The sequence below is a fragment of the Meyerozyma guilliermondii genome, genomic scaffold, assembly GCF_000149425.1.
Source record: "Meyerozyma guilliermondii ATCC 6260 scaffold_1 genomic scaffold, whole genome shotgun sequence".
NCBI classification, from domain to species: Eukaryota; Fungi; Ascomycota; class Pichiomycetes; order Serinales; family Debaryomycetaceae; genus Meyerozyma; species Meyerozyma guilliermondii.
The window spans coordinates 1,313,261-1,337,587 of NW_001809800.1; the positions used below are offsets into that span (position 1 = coordinate 1,313,261).

Here is a 24,327-nt window from a genome sequence, read left to right on the forward strand (position 1 = left end):
CACTCTCAACTTTGAATATTATATAACCTTCACCTAGCAACTTGACATATATAAGGTGTCTCCCGTTTATTGACAGTCGGAACAAAAGCCCGTGTAAAGGGCCAACCGTAAATAATGGCTACTGAAAATGGTTTCTCCGCAGTAGATCATCGAGATTCCATACAATCGGCATCACTGAATACCATTGGAGATGAGAATTGGATATCGAAGCTTGAGACACCCCAAATTACGTTGAGAGCCACAGTGGTTGGACTTTTCATTGGTAGCATTGTCCTCATATCGAATTTTCAGTTTGGACTTCAAACTGGTTGGGTATCGATGATGTCGTTACCTTCGGCCTTGCTAGGTTATGTCTTATTTGCTGTGTCTCCATGGAAGCAAAGTTTCAGCGATGTTGAGAATGTGTACATACAAAGCATTGCTGTGGCCACCGGCACGGGGCCCTTGGCATATGGATTAATTGGTATCGTTCCAGCCATTGAAAAATTTCTTAGTGCCGCCGAGACTGGAATAGGCAAAACCATCAAGTTGTCAGTTTCCCAACTCATGGTATGGTCGTTGGGAATTGCTCTTTTTGGAGTGTTTTTCGCCATTCCTTTGAGGAAGCAGGTGGTAGTTAAGGAAAAACTACCATTTCCTTCTGGTAGCGCAACCGCAACACTCATTTCAGTTCTTCATAAAACCACATTGAGAAGCGACGAAGATCTGATTACAGAAGAAACAACCTCAAAAAGCGACCCTACATATGACAACAGCTCCCGATCTTTATTCTGGACTTTCGTTGCATCTTCAGCATTCACCATTGCTTCGTATTTTATTCCAATTTTGAACAATATTCCAATCTTTGGCCCCATTGCATCTCGTACTTATATGTGGAATTTCAAGCCTTCTCCAGCGTATATTGGCCAGGGAATTATCATGGGTCTTCCTACCGTCTCATACATGCTCTTTGGTGCCATTTTAGGATGGGCTATCTTGTCTCCTTTTGCTAAACATAAAGGCTGGGCTCCGGGTGACGTCGACGACTGGATTGAAGGTGGACAAGGCTGGATTTTGTGGATTAGTTTATCGGTGATGATTAGTGATTCTATCGTATCTTTTGCGGTTGTTACTGTCAAGTCTTTGAAAAGTGGGATCTCGTACATGAATACCATTGCCAGGCAGGACCTAGAAGAGCAGCAGTCTCTTCTTAGTAACGGAGGTTCCGTTAGATCTGAGCAAGACGTTGATAGCAAATTTCTCGTTAGCTCACGAACTGCTATTATTGGGGTGGTTTTTTCCTCCCTCTTGTGCATCTTATCTGTTCACCATGTCTTTGGCACAACGGTTCCCGTCTACTCTACAGTGGTCGCAATTATTCTAGCATTGTTCTTTTCCATTTTAGGTGTTAGGGCTCTTGGGGAAACTGATTTGAACCCCGTTAGTGGGATTGGTAAACTCTCTCAGTTGATCTTTGCATTTGTGGTTCCAAAGGGCCACCCAGCACGGATACTTATCAACCTTATAGCCGGTGGAATAGCAGAAGCTGGTGCTCAGCAAGCTGGAGATTTGATGCAAGATTTAAAAACGGGTCACCTTGTTGGAGCATCTCCAAGAGCCCAGTTTATTGCTCAAATTATTGGAACTTTGTATTCCGTGGTTTTGAGCAGTGTCATGTATGGCATTTACAACAAGGTTTATGAAATACCAAGTGACACTTATAGAATACCCACTGCTGTTGTATGGGTTGATTGTGCGAGATTAGTTACCGGTGAGGGATTACCTCCTATGGCATTTGAGTTTTCCATCTTTTTCGGAGTCGTTTTCGGATTTATCTCGTTGGTGAAAAATTTATATCCCAGAAAGCACAAGTGCCAAAAAGTTTTGGTTTACTTACCAAATGGTGTGGCAGTTGGTATTGGGATCTACAACTCACCTAACTTTACTTTGGCGAGATTTTTGGGAGGTGTTTTAGCTTACTGGTGGATCCAGAAGCATGGCAAACAAAACAAAATTGCAATGATTATATTTAGTAGTGGTTTGATCCTCGGGGAAGGACTATTCAGTGGTTTCACCATGCTATTCACTAGCTTGGGAGTCCCTCATTTTTAGCATTATGTACATATTTTACATATTTCTTTCCTTATCAGCGACGATTCTTTGGTTTATCAAGTAGATGGCAGTTTGTATCAGATTGATGGACCCCGTCAACGTCAACTTCCGAATACTAGTTAGCCCTCTACCTCTACCTAGCATGATAGTTTGGTGTTGGTCAGGCTCTATTTTGACATAGCTGCACCCACTTGACTCTCTTATCTGTTTTATATTGTTTCCTCCCTTTCCAATAACTGAACCAATGTTGGTATTAGCCACGAAAACATCTTCGCTAAACTTGTCGGTTCCAGTACCAGCAGGAACAGGTACACTGGTAATCACGTCTCCAATCATAGTATTCCCATGTTCATCTGTGTACAGTTGGGTAGGAACCGGTGTAGTGATTTGGTTGTGGGATGGAGCAGATGGCTGGAACTGTCTCTGGTAATTATGCTGAAAAGGTGCACCGCCTTGAATTGGATCGTTTCCAATAATCCCTGTGTTACCATAAGTATTATTAGGAATTAGGCCCATGGTATTGTTCATGAGTTGGTTATTACCTGGGGTGTAGTATACAATCTTGTGCTTTTTGAGGATATCCTTGTGTTCGATAATCACCTGAGAAATATAGTAGATTGCAATATGAATGGCATCTCCAACACCCAATACGGATAGAACACGATCAGTGGAATTAGGCAATGGCTGTTCAGCAGCTTTAAGTTTCGCAGCCGAATTCTCTTCGATCTCACGAAACTTACTACCACCTTTCCCAATTATATAGCCAACCATTGGGTGCGGTATGAGTACCTTGAGATTATACTGGCGGCTCATTATCGATGCTGGCTCGTCTTCTGGCTCCTCTAAGATAGCTCTTGTGATTAAACCAAAAGCCTTTGCAACGTTCTCTGCAGGTCCCTTGACCAGAATGATACGTTCTTGAACGTCCTTGATATTCTCACTCACCTGGATTCGGGCATTGGCCTTTTCACGAAGATGGTTTATCATATCTCCGCGTTTCCCAATCACAAAACTTGCCTCTTTGACTGGGCAATACATGCGAAATGAAACATAAGTAGGGTCCAGTTCACGTTCAGCTTGGTGATTAGCCATAGGTCTCGAAGTATAATCAAGGTGATTAGCGAAAGGTACTGGATCATAAGCTTGAGAGGTTCCATAGCTGGTGGTGGTGCCAATTGCTTGACTTACACCAGAATTAGTAATTGGATTGATAGCAGGAGTGGAGGTACCGTAAGCATTTATCAAAGAACCAAGTTGTCCTAGAGCCAGAGATCTACTGTATGGACTTTGGCGAGGTGGTGAAGCAGGGGGAGGTGAAGGCTGAGGATAGCTTATAGTCGACGGTGGAGCAGAGTGAGATGGCACTGATACACTGGGGCTAACATCTGTCAGCTTATCAGTGAGTTTTGAAGAATCTTCCTTAGGTGGCTCTACCTGGTAGTCATCATCACTTTCAGATGGGTTGAGAGGTTCTGGTTTATTCAGAGAAGGTTTGTTAGTTTCGTCTTCGGTTGAATCGGCACCCAAAACAGGACTAGGAGGCCCTTCAAGTTCCGGCAGCTTCAGTGAGGTATCATCGAGAGCTGCACGCTTGATGGGAGGCTCCTCTTCTTCTTGTTCGTCGATTTTACGTTTCAACGTGTTGTCAGACATAGTTTACAAATTGTTGACGACTCATCGAAAATTATTAGCCTTCTGGTGTTCGGGTGCGTATATACAGATGCAACTTGAAGGTTGCAAAAAAAGATGCTAAGTGTTATTAAGTTTCCATTGGCGCTGGCGTTCGGCTTCTCGTGCCTCCACGTAGTGCTTGTCTCTTTTGCTCTCGACACGACCAAGAAAGTCTTGCTTGTCCAAGTAACCGGCCTTGTTATGAAGTTTAAGGTCGTCTTTGATCTTCCGTTTATCGACAAAACTGGCCCAGTCAAGCCTGGATTTCTCCAACGTGGACAATTTCAGCTTTTTTCCCTGTGAGCTCAAGAACTTGTCGATCAACGATGGTCTCTTCAATTTAATACGCAACTCCGTGGGTTCGTTGGTTCCAGGGATTTGCCGTAAAATAGGAACAAATGCCCGAGGAATCTTATTACCAGAATCGTCGATTTGCGACAGGAAACTGGTGGAGTTCATATAGGCTTTTGCCTCTGCAGAGTTGGCGTCCACTAACTTTGATTCCGTCACAACCTTGCCAGCAAATGTATATGACGTTTGTATTTTGATTTTCTCAGTGTCGTCTCCATGCGATTCCTCTACCGATGGTTCATGCTTCGCTTTATCTTCCGCAGCAAGTTTTTCAGGATCCTCAACTGTACTTCGCCATTCCAAATTAACTTCGGCCTTGGCCCTTCCCAGCCTTAACTCTTCAAAGAGATTATCTACATCGAAGCTCACGCCTTCTTTGTGACGTTTAAGAGAAGTCTCCTGGTGTTTGTCCGCGCTATAGCCTTGATCACGCTGGCGTCGCGTTCTCACAGAAGATACAGTAGCCTGAATATTCGAGTAATCGGGGACTTTCTCAACATCCTCGTCGCCACTTTCGTCATCTTCGGCATCGTCTGCCTTTTTTGAAGGATCGTAATCATCGTCTTCTTCCTCGTCATATTCTTCCTCCACGTCCTCTTTTGGTTCCTCTTTAGAACCTTTAAGTTCTTGAGGCTCCTTTTTGTCCTTTTCAGGCTTTCTTGTGGCGTGCTTTTTACCCTGCTTCTTCTTAGTCGGAGCCATGAAGAGATACTCGCGAGCACCAATTTAGCCACATAATAACACACCCAGACACCAAGGAACTAAGACAGCACTTGAGTACCATTGCGTTCTCCTTTACCATACTTTTTGTTTGAAAACAATCTTGTGGTCACTTCACTTTTCCTCTTTCCAGAGTCATCTTTAAGGGCGTCAAGGAGTCCGAAAGACAATTGGCGGCTATAAACGGCAATTCTTTATGCAGTACAGCCGCTAGGTGCACGGCCCTTTTACACAGTGGGGTTTAAATTCGAGACTAATCACAATTCCCGCCACCAAATGTCTGACGTTTTCTTAGCCGATTCCGGTGCTCCAGTGGTTCTTTTATCCGCAAAGAAACACTTTGATGCTCTTCCAACTGATAAAGAAAAGAAATATGCCCATTTTCTTTCGAGGGCTGCACACCATGGAACTAGAGCCATTTTGAGGTCTGTCTCTCCCGAAAGTGAGGATATATACGACTTGATCTTGGCCATTCACAAAGCCCTCGACTCTCCATCTTCCAATGATAAGTACATTGAGCGCTGGGGAGCCAAGCTTAAAGACCAGCTGTTGGATACGACTGATGCTGTTACCAAGTACCTTGAATACGCATCCCAATTCTTGTCCAATGTAGGTAACTACAAGTCATTTGGAGACAAGAAGTTTGTTCCCAGAATCCCCGAGTCTCAATTGGATACTCTTATTGCTCAATTGAACGATGCAAAGGTCGGCTCGTTGTACGAGAAGATCAAACAGCCATTGTATGACAGTAACGAGAAGAAGGGCTTGTTAGGATGGCCAGCTCAGGGTCATATGTCGGGATACTATCCAGGATCTAACGAGGGTAAGGGCACCGAAAAAACCATTACAAAGGACGAAGTGGAGTTGGTGAATGCTGCCTTGGCAACGCATGGAATTATGCCTGAGAACACCAGAGTGGAAAAAGTTGACGATAAGAAATTCTTGGTTCACGTTGCCAGCGCTCTCGACGAAAATACTACGTCGTATTATCCCAAGGAACCTATCACTTATGAATCTGCAACAATCACCTTTTCTTTTGGTGACCATAAGAACGAGTTCAAGAAAATCGTCGAGGCTTTGGAAGAAGCATCAAAGTACGTGGCTAATGACACTCAAGCCAAGATGCTCTACTACTACATTGAATCGTTCAAGACTGGATCCATGAACGCCCACAAGGAATCTCAAGTTCAATGGGTGAAGGATTTAAAGCCATTGGTGGAAAGCAATATAGGATTCATCGAAACTTATCGTGACCCTTCGGGGGTCAGAGGTGAGTGGGAAGGTTTGATTGCAATGGTGAACCAGGACAGAACTGCCAAATTTTCTACTTTGGTTGAAAATGCCACTACTCTCATCAAACACCTTCCTTGGGACCCATTTTTCGAGAAAGATAAATTTACACCACCAGATTTTACTTCTTTGGAAGTTTTGACCTTTGCCGGATCAGGTGTACCAGCTGGTATCAATATTCCAAACTACGACGATGTGCGGTTGAACGTTGGTTTTAAGAATGTGTCGCTCGGTAATGTTTTGTCTGCCAATCCAAAGAAACCAAAGAAGGAAGAAGTCATTACATTCTTGAGTCCTGAACTTCAGCAAAAGTTCCGTAAGTGGAGGGATGAAGCGTTTGAAGTACAAGTCGGATTGCATGAACTCTTAGGACATGGTACTGGTAAGTTATTGCAGGAAACGGCACCCGGAAAGTTCAATTTTGACCGAAGCAACAAATTGGCCTCGTCATATTACGGCCCAAATGATACATGGGGCTCTTTGTTCGGCACTGTGGCAGGATCGTTTGAAGAGTGTCGTGCTGAACTTGTGGCTCTCTATCTTATTTTGAAAGAGCCATTCGAAGTTTTCGACATTTTTGGAATCAAGGACTCCAAAGATCAAGAAGATGTGATTCTTATCGCAACCGTACTTATGTGTCGTGCCGGTTTACTTGGTCTCGAATTCTGGGACCCTGCTACCAAGAAATGGGGACAGCCACACATGCAAGCCAGATTTGGTATCTTTAAGAGTTTGCACAAAGCGGGGATCTGCGATCTCAAGTACAAGGAGGAGAACTTTGATGATTTAGAAATCGTTTTTGACACTTCCAAATTATCCACGACGGCTGTTGACACCTTGGGTGAGTACTTGCGCAACTTGCATGTTTTCAAGTCTACTGGAAATGTTAAGGAAGGACAACGGTACTACAACGAACAGACAGAGGTGACGCCAGAGTACAGTAAGTTTAGAGATGTTGTCCTTGCCAAGAAGCTTCCAAGGAAACAATTGATTCAAGCCAACACCGTTCTCACTGAGTCAGGAAGCGTGGAGGTGAAAGAATACGAAGAATCCGAAGTGGGACTTATTCTTAGTTTCGTTGAAAGAGGCGTTTAGTTTGTATGATCAATAGATATGTCTCCTACACTTTGAAAGCTACTTTCTTCTTTCCCTATGACTCGCAATGAGCAACACCATTACACCCGATCTTTATCTGCGCTCGAGATTTACGTCAACCTTCCACACTCTACTTGTCGAGTGCATTAGTTTCATATGAGCCTTTTACTTTGTAGGGCAGGGTCCTACGGGACCGCAATACGATCCAGTCTGTCGTTCATATCTTTCCCTGGTGGAATCTCCAGGCGATGTTTCAGCCGTACTTCCACACCAATGGCGACTTCCATTTTTCCATCGGGAATGTCTGCTCCAATGGGCGTCATCCACAAGGAACTAACAGGAATGGCTCTTGGCTCCCTCAGGCACACAAGATTATTTTCGACGTCATTTATTGCGTTTGAGGCACATAATGAAAAACATAGTGAGTTGATAGAATCTCTCAAAAATTCAAATTCACTACTGAAGCACTTGGAACTAAATTCCATTCGGAAACGAGATATAAAAGAGGAAGAGAGGCAGAAACAAAGAAAACAAAAACAGAGTTTCAAACAAAACTTTCGTACCATAGGAAGAATATTGAAACTAGGTCGGCCTGACTTGAAGCTTTTCTTGCTCGCATTACTGTTCATTCTTTTCGCGGTACTCTACCCTACATCGCTAGTAAAGCTTGTAGGAGAAGCCATCGATGCCTTCAATAACAAAACGTTCGATGAAGATGGCGATCTTCTCATTTGGGGCTATAAATACTCTACAATCTTCACTGCCATGGTTCCCTTCATGGTAGTACTGGCTATATGTTTCTGGGCACGTATATGGGTCTTGAAAGTGTTGGGAGAGAGATTGGTAGCAAGGTTGAGACTTCGAGTAATGAAGCACTTATTGCGTCACGATGCTGCATTTTACGACCAAGAAAAGCACAAAGTGGGAGATTTGATTTCCAGACTTTCCAGCGATGCCTATGTGGTGTCGAGATCCATAACCAGCAATCTACCTGACGGTATGAAGAATATCTTGTTCGGTATCATCAGCTCTTACATGATGTATCAGATCAACCCCATTTTGTTTGGAGTAATGCTTTTGATATCTCCTCCTATTACCATAGGGTCTGTTTGGTATGGTGAAAAGATCCGTCAACTTTCAACTCGATTGCAAAATGCCACCGCGGGCTTGACGAAAGTTAGCGAAGAGACACTCAACGCAGTGAAACTTGTGCAAGCTTTCAGTAGCGAACCAAAGGAGCTTTCAAAGTACTCTGACCAAGTGCGTAATGTGATCAAGATTGCACGAAAAGAAGCTTTAGCACAATCCAATTACCTGGTATCCATCTACAGTTTATATCATACTGGATACTTGTCATGCATTGCTTTGGGTATGTACTTGATTTTGCAGGGCAAGATGTCAACTGGTGATGTCGTTGCCTTCACGATGTACCTGGAGTTTTTCAATATGGCCCTTTACAGTCTAACGACCACTTATATGGAGTTGATGAAAGGTGCTGGTGCTGGAGTCAAGCTTTTCAATTTAATTGATTACCATGACGATGTGAATCCAGTCAAGGGTACACGGGTACCTTCAAACCTTGCGAAAGATATCGAGTTTCGTGATGTTGTATTCAGTTATCCTACTAGACAACACAACAAAATCTTCCGGGGTTGTTCTTTTAATGTTCCAGCAGCATCGAGTACTTGCTTTGTAGCACCGTCTGGATGCGGGAAATCGACAATTGCACTCTTGCTTTTGCGTTCTTATAACATTGAAAGGGGACAGATATTGATTGGAGGTAAAGACATAAAAGATTTTCAAATTCGTGACTTGAGAAGGTCGGTTATTGCAATTGTTCAACAAGAACCGGTACTTTTATCGGGAAGTATTCTCGAAAATATCGTCTACGGGTTGACTCCTGCCCAGATAAATCAGCTCACCATGGACGATGTGATAGAAGTTGCAAAACAAGCCAATTGCCATGACTTTATCACTGCACTTCCAGATGGATACGATACGTTAATTGGCTCCAGAGGTGCTTCTCTCTCCGGAGGACAAAAGCAGCGAGTGGCCATCGCCAGAGCGTTGATCAAAAAGCCTGCTATTCTCATATTAGATGAGGCTACTTCTGCACTCGATTCAAAGCTGGAAAGTCTTATTAACAACACTCTCAAGAATTTGACTTCAGAAGGAAAAATGACAATTATTTCTATTGCTCATAGACTTTCTACCATTTCCAAATCCGAGAATGTCATAGTTCTCGGTAAGAAAGGTAAGGTGGTTGAACAAGGAAGGTTTGTGGAACTTTTCAGTGATCCCAACTCGGAGCTTTCGAAGCTTTTAGATGAGTCAAGTACACAAAAGAAGGAAGACGACGAAAGAAATGACGAGCAAGAGCGTCTAGACAAGGAAGCCAAAGAAATCGAAATGCGCCAACGTATACAACGGGGAGAGATCGAGTTGGTGAGATCTTTGATAGCTGACTTACCATATACTTCCAAGACAGAACTCGTGAAGCAGATGGGAACAAGAATTAGCGGAAGAAGAGGAATCTTACGAAAAAGAGGAGCTGACGTCTCAAGCGCCATAACTTGTATATATCAAAACATAGAGACAGCAAATATATTCAGACAGCAATACTGAACTGGGTCAATTGGCAGGTATTTTTCATAATCACTCTCAATTTCTGACGAACTCAAAATATTTCTTTTTACACCATCCTTCTCTAACTTTTTATTGAATACTATCTATTTTATCGATCTCCAATTCATAGAATCCCGTTTACTCGCCCAAAGGCTTTGGCTCAGTGGCAGCACCGTTCTCGAACTTCATAACTTTGACCTCAGTCTGTCCTCTTCTCTCAGCAGCAACCTTGAACTCTGGTTTCAAAGAGTTTCTGACAGCTCTGGCGGCAATAGCCATGGCCTTGTTCAATGAGATACCAGCTTGTTTGTAGGCGGACATAATTGGTAACACCTAGTTTTGTATGAAGTAAGTCGATCGGGTTTGCTCGCTCACATTGTAATTGGTGCTGAAATTTACGCACGGCCACTATGCGCGTACTGAAAAGTGCTCGCACGGTTGCAAATTGTGCACGGTAAGCGATGATAGCTACACTCTAGGCTTTATTTGTACTTCACTTTAATTCCGAGTTAAATAATATACGTTGTAGTATCGATAGTGGAGCCACAAACCATTTGGGATTCAAAGGTTGATTGAGTTCTCTCTACTTTCTTTTGGAATTGATCCAGTTTATAAAATCAAAGAACATGGAAGCTTGAATTTTGTTCTTTGGTTGAACTGCCCAATTCTTCATGGTTGTGCAATAGAAATCAATAACCATCTGAATGTTGGCTTCATCAAGGGTAGTTAGTGCCTTGGCAATCAAAAGTCCTGCTTGGTTACAAGCAAGAGTTTGTGTCTGGGTTTTGCTCTTTGTTGCAATGCCATGAACCTTACTCAAGGTTTCAATCAAGTAGGTCTCAACCTGTTTTGGGTCTGTGCTGATGGCATCGAAATTGGTGATCTTGCACTTGTTAAACTTACTCTTCATCAATTTGTGAGCCTTAGCGCTTATTGCTTTGTCCATGGTCAATCCTATCAATATCACGAGTGGTTCTATCATGGTGAGAACCAATGCTGAGTCAGGCTGCTTACGAACAAATAATTCGAGCAAATCTAACGCCCGGTTTTTGAAAAACGTCATTTGCTCTTTCGCTTCGACGACTTCAGCTTTCCGCTTATTCCCAGTCACCACGTTGTCAAGGGCATCCTTACGCTCCTTGAAAATTTTGGATAATTGGTCGTCCATCTCCATCATTTGCTCGTCATCCATCGAATCAGATTCTCCATCAGAGCCATCAGAATCGTCAGAAAGATCAGAAAATTTAACCTCTCCGCTCGTCTCCGTCAGAATACCGAGGGCAGCAGCAAGTTTCTTGTTGGTGGTCTTGTCACACCTCGGTTATCTCTGTGTTATCTTCTTGTTCATCGACTATGCAGAGTCTGACTCTGCATCGTTCTCTTCCTCACTGTCTTCCTCATCATCACCAGCTGTCCCTTCTTCTTCATTCTCGTACTCTTCTTCTCCTTCAAACAATTGTTGTTGCCCTTCCTTGTTTTACTTAGCTGTAAGGATATCATACAAGAGCTTCATACTTGAGGAGTCTGCTAGTATTTTACCATTTTCATCAGGAGTACAGAGGAACGTATCCCAGATCATCATTGAGAGCTTTTTAAGTAAGGAAGACCTTCTGGAAACGAATGAAAGTACAATTTCAGTCAATATTATGGCTGAAGACGAGTCTCCGCTGGAGCTTTGCATCTTTTCATAGCACACAATCAAATCCTCGAATGTGGAAACTGCCTCTGTATCGCCCATGTACAATTGAATGTAAACCATGGAGAACATGAGCTCGAGACATGAGTTTTGTGCACTCTTTTCAAGTTGATTAACTTCCTTGATCTTCTCATAGCACGAATCAGCGACCGTTGCAAGTTCACCTTCAAGTTCGGATAAGATTTGGTAGTTGTTGGATCCTTGAAGTTTGCGTATGTATTCCACACATAAGAGAGGCCAACTACCTTTTTTGCGAGGAACACTGATCAACTCAGCAAGGATGGAGTTTACTCTTTCTTGGCATGTTTTATGAACGGCATCGCTAGTGGTTGTCTTTCCTTCTTTTTCGAAAAAAGCATTCTTCACAAGTTGTTTGAGAATGTCTTCTGCAAATTGTTGGTGAGAAGCAATTGTTTGTTTTGTACTTCTTATGAGAAGCAAGTATTTATCCAAGACCCACTTTTGCTTGCTTTCGGAACGCTTAAGCAACTCGGGTTCTTGAGTTTGCACGGCGTCTTCAAATTGGGCATTCAATATAATTCTTACCTCCGATGCAAAATGACTTACTGCCTGAGCATCGCTGTTTGTTGAAATTGAGGTGATTATCGAGTCAACGGTTTTAGTTTTGGTAACCAAGTCAAAGTTCCAACAACCTCCCATTGACTCGTTTAAAAGCGAAGATAAAATCGAAGGAGCTTTGAACAAATCTTTTGACACATCAGTAATATGGTCAAGCAGACGGCTCGCCATTTTATGCAATAATCTGTTGGAGTGAGCCGACTGATTTATCAAGCATCGCATGAAGTTGGGTGAGAATAAGGTGGGTAACTGCTCGGCATTGACACCAGCCACAAATTTACAGAAGATTTCGAAGCCCCAGTACTTTCTTTCAGGCGAAGACTTATCAGAGAAAAAGGCTTCATCAACGACAACTGTCCAAAATTCATTCAAGGTAATGCGGTTCGTCAGAGTGCTCGTGTGTTCATCGACTTTGCGCTTCTTAGAAGACTTGGAAGAGGTTCTCGATCGCTTTTTATCATTGCCAAGAGTTTCGGTTTCCAAAGTCAGCTCTATGAGGTTGTGTAAAACCAAATCCCACACGAAAGGTAACCGCTGGGTCCAACTGCTCTTCTGCTGGACTTTTTGCTGGCCCTTATTCTCGTCACTATTGTCAGTAGAGGGGTCTCCCACTTCTTTTAAGGTCCTTGCTAACACAGGTAAGTTTCCCTTGGTCAATGGATCGCCGTTTTTCCAAGTCGAAGAATTGGTAATTTCTTGAGAAACTGAGCGAAGGTCTGTGGGAATGGATAAGTAGACTGCAATACCCTCAGAAGTAAGAGTAAGCCCCAAATCCGTCAATTGGCGGAAGATATAGCGTACTACTTGGGCTCCTAGCTGGTGAGACACCAGCAACTGTTTGATAAATGAACAGAGGGTAAATATAGCAGTCTCACGTAACCATGGTTTTTTAGTCGCCAATTCCATTAAAAGAGTAACAAATGTTTGCTGTTCTTCAACGACAGCATTCTCATCGGTAATAGAGCCCGAGTTGAGAAGGGCCTGAAGACCAAAAAGTCTTCCGAAAAGAATTGCACGTTCTTCTTTACCCTTCATCGAAGACTTTACTTGAGTTGCATCGACGATTCTGTCGTAGAAACTTGAAGTAGTTATAATTGTCGATTTTGATTGAATAAGCTCCCTCAAGAGCTCAGCTAGCGCCATTGAAAAGCCAAAACGTGCGTTTTGTCTGGTTGTGGATAAACCTTTTATAAGACGGTCCAATGCATACTTCCATTCACCTTCATCATTGGCTTTTGTGAGTTCCGATATCAAGCCAGAGGCAGCACTTATACGTTCTTGCGGTACCTCTGAGGCTAAGCGATAGTAGTGATCCCTCAGGACGGTCGACTCCGCGGGCATTAATTTAGTTTAATTTGGGTTTGGTCAAAGTTCAAATTTCCAGCCGCGATGATCTTCGGCGTCGCCGCACGATGTACCATAAGTTGAATTAGAGTCTATATAAGTAATAAATTGGAACAACCACAGCGTACTAGGTAGATACAGAAGTATACTTATACCAGCAGCTCATAGTTCCATAGTGTAAGTGAGTAAAAAAAAGGTCATTAGTCATGTTGAATGACAATCAGTCTGTTGAACAACTGATTGCTTAAGCGTAGGTTTGCTTGGGAAATGGGAACGAAGGACCAATCTCCTGGATGGACAAAGCAGCAGCCCATTGTCCCACGTCGATAGACTTGTCCAAGTCTTTTCCTTGAACCAATCCAGCCATGAAACCAGCGGCAAAAGCGTCTCCAGCACCGTTGGTATCCTTGACTTTCTCAGCAGCCAATTCTCTGACAGGGTAGCTCTTGACGGAGTTTTCACCGGTGGTGTGATCGTGGGTAACAACAATAGTTGGCTCCAAACCGTGAGTGAAAATGACGGTTCTAGGTCTCTTGGTGTTAGCCTTGGGCAATTGAGCAACATGCTTAGCAACGGCCTCCAAGTCGTTTGCCTTGTCAGCCAAATCGTGAGACTCAGCGTAAGCAGCAGCTTCGGATTCGTTGGCAATAACGTAGTCCACGTACTGGAGCGAGTTGTCCAATGGCTCCTTGAAGAATTGAGGAATAAAAGGAGCAGAAAAGTTAATGGCGAAAACCTTGTTGGTCTCAGCGGCATGCTTTCCCAATAACTCGATAGCAGGAGGACTCACCGTCAAGTGGAAACCACCCACATAGAAGAATTTAGCGTTCTCGACGAGCTTCCAGTTTTCTGGTTTTTGCAAATGAGTCTCCTTGAAGTGGTTAGCGGCAGCCAAATCAGTTGCCAAAGATCTGTGCGAGCCGGTAATAAGAGCAGCGCACTTTCCGGTAGCAATATCGTCTTGAACCTGATATTCAGTTCTCAAACCATACTTGGCATTGGCCTCGTTGAGCTTGTCGGCGTAGACATCGCGTCCAACAGATCCAAAGTACACCACTGAGTTGGGCTCCAAGATGTACTGGGCACCACGAGCAGTGTTCTGAGCGGCACCTCCAGCGACAACATTCAAATTGTCCATTTTGAGAACTTCTTCGAAAATAGGCATATGCTTTTCTTCGACTAAAATAGCATCGTCAGCTTTCAAGTCGTACTTCTGCAAGTACTCGGGAGTGACATCTGACTGCAAGTCCAACAAGGGGTTACCTAAACACACGAGAGGAAACGACATGGTATATGATGAACGAACAAATGTACTTGAGATTTTCCACAGGCACGTGGTGTAATGGGTGAGATCGACTGCACGAGGCGTTCAATTTTGAAAGCCATAGTATAGCAATTAAGGGCTATTATCGAGCCACGAGCACCAAAACCACCGTTTTCACAAAATACACTTGTCCCTTTTGATTCCTTCTTAAATTAAACTTGCCTATTCTCGTTCCGAATCAAGGCTTCCTCGGCTTCTGCCTCCAGACACCCACCCAACATCTTGTGTGGAACCCACCCTGGGGTAAAGAGGAACTGAAATTTATCCATCTAAGGAATGACAAGTTTTCTTCCTGTTTTCACCAACGATTGGCTCCTCGACTACAGACCGTTTCCAGACAAGCCTAGCAATGTGTTCGAGGAACATTGGCATGAGGTTGTTTTATCGCTATTGTTCTACGGCACGATCCATTTGTTATCACCATTTGTGATGTCACGTTGGATGGGGTCGCATTATACGACGCTTCCCAAACGAACCAGAGTCAACTTTGATGTTCACGTTGTTTCCATGGTTCAATGTTTTATATCTATTGCCAGTCTTGCACCCATGTGGAATCATTCTCATTGGCAGAACCGACTTAACGACCCCAAAAGTTCTATTGAGGGATCAACTCCGTATGGAAGCTTTGTCGCCGCCATCACCGTCGGTTACTTTGTGTGGGATGTGATTGTTTGTACGGTTTACTTTCAGCTTTTTGGTCTTGGGTTCTTGGTACATGGACTTGCTGCCCTCTATGTCTTTTCATTTTGCATGAGACCATATGCCCAACCATGGATCCCCGCATTCTTGTTGTTCGAACTCAGTACGCCGTTTGTGAATATCAATTGGTTCGCCTCAAAACTCCCCGCTGGAGTCATTGGCTCCAAGACATTCATTATCAATGGTCTTTGCTTGTTGTTCACTTTCTTCACAGTGAGAATTTTGTGGGGATTCTACGCCGTGACCATCGTTGCTCGTGATATGTTTGCAGTCTGGAATGATAATCCAAAGTTTTTACCGGTTACAATCTTAGGGTTGAATATCACCTTGGATGTGCTCAATGTATTTTGGTTCCAAAAGATGATCAAAATAGCCACCAAAAAGGCAAGAGGAAATACAAGCACCCGTGCCGCGGCCAAGGAAACAGCCCAAAAGATTGAATAGACGTTTAATGACCAAATCTAGAGAGCCGTTGTGCCGTGGAAAACAGATGGTTTTGTTGCTGTTCGCCCAATTTTGCTGAAACTTGTTGGCTGGCTTTTATGAATTTCAAGTAACAAACCGCATATATGACTTCTACATAAGATCTACAAGCACATGAACTTATGGGTCCACGGCTCGAGTTCCACCTTTCGCAGCCGCAGCAGCATCGGTCCCTCTCCGGTGTCGTGCCGTGCACAAACGCTCTTTTCTGGAACGGTGTTGATAGCGATCATCATTGTTTTTGGTGGTAGTACTCGCTTCGTGAATACATCTGATCAGCACCTTTAAAACCTATCAAGCTGTGCTCTCGTACTTAGACAACGGCGTGATACATTTGGAGTGACTGAGAAGTTCTCATAACTAATATATTTACTTGATCGCAATTTCAAGTTCCTTAAACCACAACCAAGTGGCGAATTCTTTTGATATTTGAGTAATATTCCTTGAACGATGAATAACGAATACGACTTTCTTTTCAAGTTGTTGTTGATTGGAGATTCTGGAGTCGGAAAATCTTGTTTGCTCTTGAGGTTTGCTGATGATACCTACACCCCTGACTACATTTCTACCATTGGAGTCGACTTTAAGATCAGAACCATCGAGTTGGATGGTAAAACAATCAAGTTGCAAATCTGGGATACCGCTGGACAAGAAAGATTCAGAACCATTACTTCGTCTTATTACCGTGGAGCCCATGGTATCATCATCGTCTACGATGTCACCGATCAAGAATCTTTCAATAACGTCAAGCAATGGCTCCAGGAAATCGACCGTTATGCTACAGGAGGCGTGATGAAGTTGTTGGTTGGTAATAAAGCAGATTTATCCGACAAGAAGATTGTGGAGTACACCGCCGCCAAGGAGTTTGCCGATGCGTTGGACATCCCATTCTTGGAGACTTCGGCATTGTCTTCAACCAATGTCGAGCAGGCATTCTACACCATGGCAAGACAAATCAAAGCTCAAATGACCAACAATGCATCGAGTGGTGCAGGAGGAGCCAATGCAAGCAAGTCTAACGTCAACTTGAGAGGCCAATCATTGACTTCCAACCAATCAAACAGCTGTTGTTAGTAGCTACATTTCTTAATAAATGTTATATTAGAGTTGGGTATAGGTACTAGGCGGTATGACCTTGACTGAAGAACATCGACTGTACTTGGTATGAGAATAAATCTACTACTTATGAGCGTCCATTCTACATATTGTCTAGCGTATAACATGGGCAATGTACTGAGCATAAGTAGCACCATCTTCCTTGCCAACAAGCAAACGTCCCTTGCCAACTAATGTCTCACCAGTGACCCACTTTTCGTCCGGTTTAGCACCTTCAGATAACTCAAAAATGAAGCTGGCTCCAACATAAACGTCTTCAAAAGGAGGATGTTCCTTGGTCTGAGTCTCCAAAACAGCAACGATTTTCTCTGACAATTTCATAATTCCATCATATCTCATGGTGAATCCAGTACCTTCACTAGTCTCACCATAGAGTCTACAATCGAGCTTTCCAGCGCCAACAGACTTGTCAAATGTGATGTAGTCGTGGCCAATGATGTTCTTGGCCTCGAATTTCAACCCCAATGGGTTATCAATGGGACGAATGGTTCCGTTTACGAGAGGTAAAATAACACTGTTCTTTTCGAGTGATTGCTGCTTGAGAACATTCTGAGGACTCGACGACTTAACCGTGAACTCAAACACAGGAATCAACTTGGGTGCTTCTGGATAAGAGCTGGGGTAGATAGAAGGATCAATTGCGGACATAACGATCTAAATTGGGAATTGCAAATTGCAAATGCAGTTTGGGGATCTACTCCTTATATAGCGGACCACAGGAAAAAGTTGGGCCACTTATCCGCGAGATGCATATGTTGGAACTTCGAAACGCATTAGTCCGATTGCAAAACACAAAGAGGTCTGTGCCTCGGCAAATATCCTCTAACCTTCACGTCTACCAAACGATTCTGACAGATTCCAAGTAAATTGATTTGATTCGCTTACATAAGCAGCCTTGTCAAACTCGCACCGTCCAAACTACAGTGGCGACGTAGTATGGTAGAGGTCGAAATGAATGGTACTACGCCGAGCGTACGTGATGAATTGATCACGGAAATAGAACTGTCCTTTGGATTGCTTCACAAAGCTGCGGCAAATTTCGACAATCGTTATATATCTCGAGTGTTTCGTGACTTGGGACCTTTAAGAAGAAAGTTGGCCAAAAATGGCGACGCTTTGGCCACTGTTATTGATCGTTTGTACCCCCATAACAGTGCCAGTAGAGCTTACTTGCTCGAAGTTACAGGAAAGACAGATGAGTCCATGGATGAGGAAACCAAGTCGGCGGTGAAACCAGAAGTCGATTTGTACATCCACTTGTTGGTACAAGTATATCTTCTTGACAACAATCGGCTCGAAGAACTCAACAAGTTCAACGATAAGGTGATCTACCTCCTTGAGAGCTACAACCGTAGGTCGCTTGACTTCATTCAAGCCAAAATTTGGTTCTACATTTCCCGTACCAAAGAGTTGATCGACGATCTTCATTCGATCCGTCCCGCTTTGTTGTCGGCATTGCGTTCTGCAACGTTGCGTCACGATACCGAGACTGCTGCTTCGACGATAACACTTCTTCTTCGAAACTACCTGTTGTGTCATGAGGTAAATCAAGCCATGAATTTGGTGGAGAAGACAGAATTCCCCGAGAACGCCGGTAGCTCTCTCGTGGCAAGATATTACTATTACCTTGCGCGTATTAATGCTATTCAATTGGACTACTCCTCGGCAAACGAATACGTCATCGCTGCTACTAGAAAAGCTCCTCAAACGCAGCTGGCTGTTGGCTTCTTACAAGCAGCTACTAAGCTCAGCATCATCATAGAATTATTAATGGGAGACATACCTGAACTCCAGCTTTTCAGAAAGCAGTCAGATAGCCTTGAGCCATACTTTATGTTGACCAAGGCTGTGAGGTTGGGAGACTTGAAGTTGTTCGAAGAAGTGCTTAAAAAGTACGAGCAAGCGTTTAAAAAAGATGATAATTTCACCTTAGTTTCACGTTTACGCCAAAATGTCATCAAAACTGGTATTAGAATCATTTCTTTGTCCTACTCCAAGATTTCCTTGAAGGATATATGCATCAAATTGCTCTTGGATTCTGAAGAGCTGGCCGAATATATCGTGGCTAAGGCCATTCGTGATGGAGTTATCGAGGCCAGTATAAATCACGAGCACGGATATATGAAGAGCAAGGAGTTGTTGGACGTGTACTCGACGAAGTTGCCTCAAGATGATTTCGATCAAAGAATCAAGTTTTGCTTGAGTTTACACAATGATAGTGTCAAGTCTATGCGCTACCCATCAGCAGACAACCGCTCTGATATCAACAAGCACAATTTGGCCGCCAAGGAAGATGAGATGGATCTCCTCAAGGCCATTGAGGAAGGAGACCTCGATGATTTCATGGACTAGCGAATAAAATCATCCTTTTTGCAATTTGTAGATTAGCCGTGCGCAGTAGATTTCCGTCCCCACAGATTTTGTCGCGAAAATATCAAATATCATCATGGTGCAACTCGAGCTAGATCCCAAAATCTTGGGCGAAAACCATGGCGACCAGTTTCTACAGGATGAGTAAGTATACCTCACGATATCAATCATTCCATTCTCAACTAACATCAAGAGATAAACTTTCAGTTGCGGAGTTGATTCCTCGTATTTTGCAAGAACGCAACTCCTTTCTTTACATCAGCGAAGAGTCATTGGAAAATGAAATTGAGCACAACAATTCGAGCGAAGCCGAGTCACAGGAACCAGATAATGTGTTTGCCCAGCCCGACGAAATAGATAGCTACGAGTTGTTCCAAAAGAATAAGGTTGAATTGGCCCAACAGCTCAACTCGGCCCTCAATGAAACGTCACTTTCGCTTGATTTTGTGTCCCTTTTGTTGTCCTCAGTCAAGGTGAACCTTGGAAAGTCTACCATGTCTCCTCATCTTACTCAGAATGTGCCTCCTGGCTCTTTGAATGCTGATAGATTGTCCAAATATGACGATCCAAATGACATGCAAAGTAAAGTAGCAAATTTAGGCAATGGTTGGAAAGGAGAGTCGATCGAGAAGATAACTGGATTGTTTAGGAATGCCAGCATGAAACTCAACGAGCAGGTAATCAAAGAGAAAACGTATTGGGAGCTGCTAATTAACGTATTGGATCATGATGAAGTGCTTTACAAGACCAGGGATCCTCTTGACAACTCTCGAGCAATTGGTGTCAAGTATGGCTATTCTGCCTCCGGTTCCAGCTACCGTGACGAAGGTAACGCTATCTTACGAAAAGATCCTAGCTCGGGTGCTATTTCCTTCGTACCAATTTCTCGAGGAAGAGCAGGCACCAAAATTTGCAAATATATCAAGGTTCGAATCCTCACCAAGGTAGATGACGACTACTTGTTGACGGGGCAATCATTGTTTGACAAAAAGTTTGCCGGAAAGAACACAAGCGCTATCATAAACGACATCGAAAAGGCGAGGTATTTTGTGTTTCAAGAGGATCTCTTTTATCATTTGACCCGTGAGGCAAAGGGATTGATCAACTATAATATCCTGATCATCTCCAACAAAATTATCATTGAGGTGGATAATGAACTTATTGAAATCGAATCTGTGGTTTTTGATGAGGACGATGAAGAGGAATTGAATAACCTCTATCAAAACACAAACCAATTATCGTCGTCTAACAATCGAAGGGCGGAAGCTATCTTGATATTTATGAACCTCATGCTTTGTTGTTTCTATAAATACAACCTTTCGCTCAAACAAAAAGTTCCTACAGCAGTCACCAAATGGAAGCAACAAAATTCTCATCCACTCATTTTGCGTCCCTTATTAGGACACATCCGTCATGAGCTCAACGTCAGTTCCTTGCGTAGTGTTTTGAAAAACCACATTGGCGCATTCAAACAAGACTTAGAACTGGAACTTGAAGTGATACAATACTCAAATTTGCAAGCGCAAGAACTGGACAAAAGTTTCGAAAACCCATTTCAAAAGGCAATCGAGGCACCATGTACCACATTCAAACTACGGTGTAAGCGAAGAGATGGACGTGTCTTAGAGACCGTCATTGATGTAACTTCCACCGAGATATTCGTGAACTTGGTATTGAATCTCAACGTTACAAAATATGACAGCGGCTCGGACTGCAAACAGCACGATAATGGAGCCAATGTTTTACAGAACACCTTCTACGATCTTAATGAAGTGGACGAATGCTTAAATTGGACGATCATGAACTTCATAAATCAAGATTCAACAATCACATCGGCTGATGGTTGAATTTGGTCGCCATGCTTTTCCACAAAATGCTTTAATCTATAAAATTTTTCATCACGCAAATTGTTGAAAATCAAAAAGTTGAACCAAACTTCGAAGAACGAGTATACAAACACCGCATTGTTGCCAAATGTCAAACTCTTGGAAATATAGGCATAGGCAGCAAGGAAAAAGAAAATTGTCAATCTGGTGGGAACGATGGTTTCAAAGTAATCAACATTTTCTGCCAACAAAGGAATCAAATCCCCAACCGCTTGCAACCCGAACAAGAGACTAATGATGCCATAAAATACCGAATCACCGTCGGTCTCGATTACCGGAAGTATCATAGGAAGTTCCATGGCCTGGCCAAGCAACAATAGGAAATGACTTCCCAAAAGATATCCAGGATTCACGGCCGCAAAATAGCATATGGTAAACAAAAATACAACTCTAGCATATAAAATCGTTTTGGAAGTAAAGAATTGCATGGCTTATACTTCCTCTCATGAGACTACAGTTTCCTCATCAAATATAGTCGCGTGGTTGTCTGCAGGATGCCGAAATTTGAAAAATGCTGCGGTTGCAAATGTTACGCCGGTAGCTATGGCGTGATGAATATTGTTTAAAAAGGTGCAAAAACCTGATATTTTCATCAATGCGCTTTCTTTGGGTGTTGACCATTTTTGCGGTGTTTACATGCATTTGTATGGGATTAGAATACCCTCCAGGTGCAGTAGTTCGACAATACTCCATGACACTTACCCATGCATACCATAACCCCGATGGTAGATTCAAAGGTGGCTATTTGATCAACGGGGAGTCACCTGGACCCACGCTCGAGGGGGATGAAGGAGACTGGATAGAGCTTACGGTAGAAAATCTTTTGCCAGTTGGCATATCTATCCACTTTCATGGAGTGTTGCAAAAAGGTACTCCGTGGTCTGATGGAGTACCAGGTATAACTCAGTATGCTATTCTCAGTGGAGACACTTATAAGTATGTCTTTCAGTTGCGGGACCAGTACGGAGCATCTTGGTACCATGCTCATTACCGTGGGTATGCCTCGGATGGGATATACGGAGCCATCAATATCCGAGCATCCAAGGTACGACAACGTCCATATAGGATGATAACTAATGATACTGAAACCCTCCAGCTATGGGAGAAATTGGAAAAATCGCCTCAAAATATTATTGGGGATGATTCATTCAGGTTGACTATGGATGATATTATGGCTCGAATGCAGCACTTTGGCATCGACCCCGTCTGTATACAAAGTATCACTATCAATGGGAAAGGTCGGATATATTGTCATGAATATTCCAAGTTTGCATCCATGGCAATGAAGAAGAATGTTTCGAGTATTCCTGCTTTTGATTCAATGGGCTGCGTTCCAGATTTGGAGGCTAATGGATATCACGACTTGACGGTGGATAATTTCGACCTTGAAGCACCAGGCTTCTCTCTTCCTTGTCAGCCAACCAACAGTGACAGATACGTCCTTTTCACGAATAAGTCTCCTTGGCAAATGCTTAACGTTTTGAATGCGGGTGGTCAGTACACAAAATCGTTTTCCATTGATGGTCATCACATGTATGTCATAGCAGTTGACGGAGTCTATATCAACCCAATACTTGTCGAGCAGCTAGTTCTCCCAGTGGGTTCACGGTTCACCGTCTTGGTGGAAACACAGGAAGGTGAACCTGGGGCAGTCTATGGAATTAGGTTCACTGCCTATGGAACTCCACAGATCATCGAAGGTATCGGTTTATTGATATATGGCTCTCCCAAACTGACCTCCTCGAAGGAAATGGCCAGATATCAAGCTCAAACGGAATTTGATGGGCATCAGTTTCAAGACTTGGACGGAAAACTTCTTGAGGAAAATGCACGAAGTATAGCGCCGCGGTTGACAGTTCCATTTGCTGCCGACGACAGGCTTCAGAAAAAAGGTGCCGCAGATCATACGTTTAGGTTTTATCTCCATCGTACTGGAGTTGTGGAATTTACCATGTTCAAAGATGGGGCTAGAATTCCTGGCCATTTAGATATGCAAGAACCCATTTTGCACCGACATGCGAAAGGTACTTTGGGGAATAAAACGGAGCCGTATTGGGTCACTGGTGTGGATTACAACAGCACGGTGGATTTCATTATTGAAAATCATCGCTTCATGCCTCATCCTTTTCACCTCCATGGACATCATTTGCATCAAATAAGCTTCAGCAATACTGAGCCCTTTCCTTACGAATCTGTTGAGGAGGCTCTTGAAAACAACTATAAGAATCTCGATATGGAGACTGCTCCTCGGTTTGATGTTGCTTGGGTACCTCCTGGTGGCCATGTTGTAGTGAGAATGACTGCCGATAATCCAGGAATGTGGTTGATGCATTGTCATAACCTTGGTCACCTCATGGCAGGTATGGGTGCGATCTTGTTTGAAGCCACAAATAAGATACCAGAGCTACCTGATTACGTTTTGAACCAATTGCACACAACAAGGAAGGATACACCGAAAGTTGGAATAAGTGAAATAATAGACAACCCGCACGATGGTTATTTGAGCGAGTAACACAAATGAGATTATCTCGTCACAAAAACATTGTTTCGACAAGAGCAAGTAATAATCCTCTACATGATCGGGATTCTGGCGATATACGTCCACATGATGGTTTTCCTTGCGCTCACATTGTTCACAATATTCAGTAAGTAGAATTTGAATCTCAATTAATAATTTGCAGCCATTAACGAGGGTTTGATTCTTTTACCTTTTATGATATTAGTGATTCTTTTGGTTGCACTATGCTACTTGTGCAATCTTATACGCCATGAGGGTATAAGACTAAACTTTGCTCCCAAGTTGTTGTGGGAAAATGCATTCAGACCAATTTCAAGTTTCCTACAAGAGGGCTACAATGTTATCTCACCCAAATTTCGACATTTTTCAGCAAGTTTCAACTTGAGTGAATTTGCAACTGTTCCCTTGTATGGAACCTTTAACGATGAAGATGAGCACTAAAAGCCGACAGAATCTCTATACTGAAGCG

General features: G+C 43.1%; 15 protein-coding genes across 15 annotated transcripts; 8 read left to right on the plus strand and 7 right to left on the minus strand. All coding sequences in view use genetic code 12, as the record gives it.

The window, feature by feature from the left end:
- Positions 1-114: 114 nt before the first annotated feature.
- OPT8 (Opt8p) lies at positions 115-2,091 on the plus strand (the record flags this gene model as incomplete). The annotated part of the gene is made up of 1 exon (XM_001487318.1): positions 115-2,091. The coding sequence occupies one exon, from the start codon at positions 115-117 to the stop codon at positions 2,089-2,091; it is 1,977 nt and encodes a 658-aa protein (XP_001487368.2).
- A 15-nt stretch (positions 2,092-2,106) lies between these two features.
- Positions 2,107-3,744, minus strand: PBP2 (Pbp2p; the record flags this gene model as incomplete). The annotated part of the gene is made up of 1 exon (XM_001487319.1): positions 2,107-3,744. The coding sequence occupies one exon, from the start codon at positions 3,742-3,744 to the stop codon at positions 2,107-2,109; it is 1,638 nt and encodes a 545-aa protein (XP_001487369.2).
- Positions 3,745-3,840: 96 nt separating this feature from the next.
- PGUG_00747 (uncharacterized protein) lies at positions 3,841-4,815 on the minus strand (the record flags this gene model as incomplete). Its single annotated transcript, XM_001487320.1, has 1 exon — positions 3,841-4,815. One exon carries the CDS (start codon positions 4,813-4,815, stop codon positions 3,841-3,843), a length of 975 nt encoding a protein of 324 aa, XP_001487370.2.
- Positions 4,816-5,109: 294 nt separating this feature from the next.
- PGUG_00748 (dipeptidyl-peptidase III) lies at positions 5,110-7,218 on the plus strand (the record flags this gene model as incomplete). The annotated part of the gene is made up of 1 exon (XM_001487321.1): positions 5,110-7,218. One exon carries the CDS (start codon positions 5,110-5,112, stop codon positions 7,216-7,218), a length of 2,109 nt encoding a protein of 702 aa, XP_001487371.2.
- A 156-nt stretch (positions 7,219-7,374) lies between these two features.
- MDL2 (Mdl2p) lies at positions 7,375-9,843 on the plus strand (the record flags this gene model as incomplete). The annotated part of the gene is made up of 1 exon (XM_001487322.1): positions 7,375-9,843. The coding sequence occupies one exon, from the start codon at positions 7,375-7,377 to the stop codon at positions 9,841-9,843; it is 2,469 nt and encodes an 822-aa protein (XP_001487372.2).
- Positions 9,844-10,426: 583 nt separating this feature from the next.
- On the minus strand, positions 10,427-11,035 carry PGUG_00750 (uncharacterized protein; the record flags this gene model as incomplete). The annotated part of the gene is made up of 1 exon (XM_001487323.1): positions 10,427-11,035. One exon carries the CDS (start codon positions 11,033-11,035, stop codon positions 10,427-10,429), a length of 609 nt encoding a protein of 202 aa, XP_001487373.1.
- A 285-nt stretch (positions 11,036-11,320) lies between these two features.
- Positions 11,321-13,459, minus strand: PGUG_00751 (DNA polymerase V family protein; the record flags this gene model as incomplete). Its single annotated transcript, XM_001487324.1, has 1 exon — positions 11,321-13,459. The coding sequence occupies one exon, from the start codon at positions 13,457-13,459 to the stop codon at positions 11,321-11,323; it is 2,139 nt and encodes a 712-aa protein (XP_001487374.2).
- Positions 13,460-13,706: 247 nt separating this feature from the next.
- On the minus strand, positions 13,707-14,750 carry ADO1 (adenosine kinase; the record flags this gene model as incomplete). The annotated part of the gene is made up of 1 exon (XM_001487325.1): positions 13,707-14,750. One exon carries the CDS (start codon positions 14,748-14,750, stop codon positions 13,707-13,709), a length of 1,044 nt encoding a protein of 347 aa, XP_001487375.1.
- Positions 14,751-15,062: 312 nt separating this feature from the next.
- On the plus strand, positions 15,063-15,929 carry PGUG_00753 (uncharacterized protein; the record flags this gene model as incomplete). Its single annotated transcript, XM_001487326.1, has 1 exon — positions 15,063-15,929. One exon carries the CDS (start codon positions 15,063-15,065, stop codon positions 15,927-15,929), a length of 867 nt encoding a protein of 288 aa, XP_001487376.1.
- A 489-nt stretch (positions 15,930-16,418) lies between these two features.
- Positions 16,419-17,042, plus strand: YPT1 (Rab family GTPase; the record flags this gene model as incomplete). Its single annotated transcript, XM_001487327.1, has 1 exon — positions 16,419-17,042. One exon carries the CDS (start codon positions 16,419-16,421, stop codon positions 17,040-17,042), a length of 624 nt encoding a protein of 207 aa, XP_001487377.1.
- A 135-nt stretch (positions 17,043-17,177) lies between these two features.
- On the minus strand, positions 17,178-17,732 carry PGUG_00755 (uncharacterized protein; the record flags this gene model as incomplete). Its single annotated transcript, XM_001487328.1, has 1 exon — positions 17,178-17,732. The coding sequence occupies one exon, from the start codon at positions 17,730-17,732 to the stop codon at positions 17,178-17,180; it is 555 nt and encodes a 184-aa protein (XP_001487378.1).
- A 288-nt stretch (positions 17,733-18,020) lies between these two features.
- On the plus strand, positions 18,021-19,436 carry RPN3 (proteasome regulatory particle lid subunit; the record flags this gene model as incomplete). The annotated part of the gene is made up of 1 exon (XM_001487329.1): positions 18,021-19,436. One exon carries the CDS (start codon positions 18,021-18,023, stop codon positions 19,434-19,436), a length of 1,416 nt encoding a protein of 471 aa, XP_001487379.2.
- Positions 19,437-19,530: 94 nt separating this feature from the next.
- MED17 (Med17p) lies at positions 19,531-21,301 on the plus strand (the record flags this gene model as incomplete). Its single annotated transcript, XM_001487330.1, has 2 exons — positions 19,531-19,598; positions 19,648-21,301. 2 exons carry the CDS (start codon positions 19,531-19,533, stop codon positions 21,299-21,301), a joined length of 1,722 nt encoding a protein of 573 aa, XP_001487380.2.
- On the minus strand, positions 21,268-21,768 carry PGUG_00758 (uncharacterized protein; the record flags this gene model as incomplete). Its single annotated transcript, XM_001487331.1, has 1 exon — positions 21,268-21,768. One exon carries the CDS (start codon positions 21,766-21,768, stop codon positions 21,268-21,270), a length of 501 nt encoding a protein of 166 aa, XP_001487381.1.
- Positions 21,769-21,935: 167 nt separating this feature from the next.
- On the plus strand, positions 21,936-23,852 carry PGUG_00759 (uncharacterized protein; the record flags this gene model as incomplete). Its single annotated transcript, XM_001487332.1, has 1 exon — positions 21,936-23,852. The coding sequence occupies one exon, from the start codon at positions 21,936-21,938 to the stop codon at positions 23,850-23,852; it is 1,917 nt and encodes a 638-aa protein (XP_001487382.2).
- Positions 23,853-24,327: the final 475 nt, after the last annotated feature.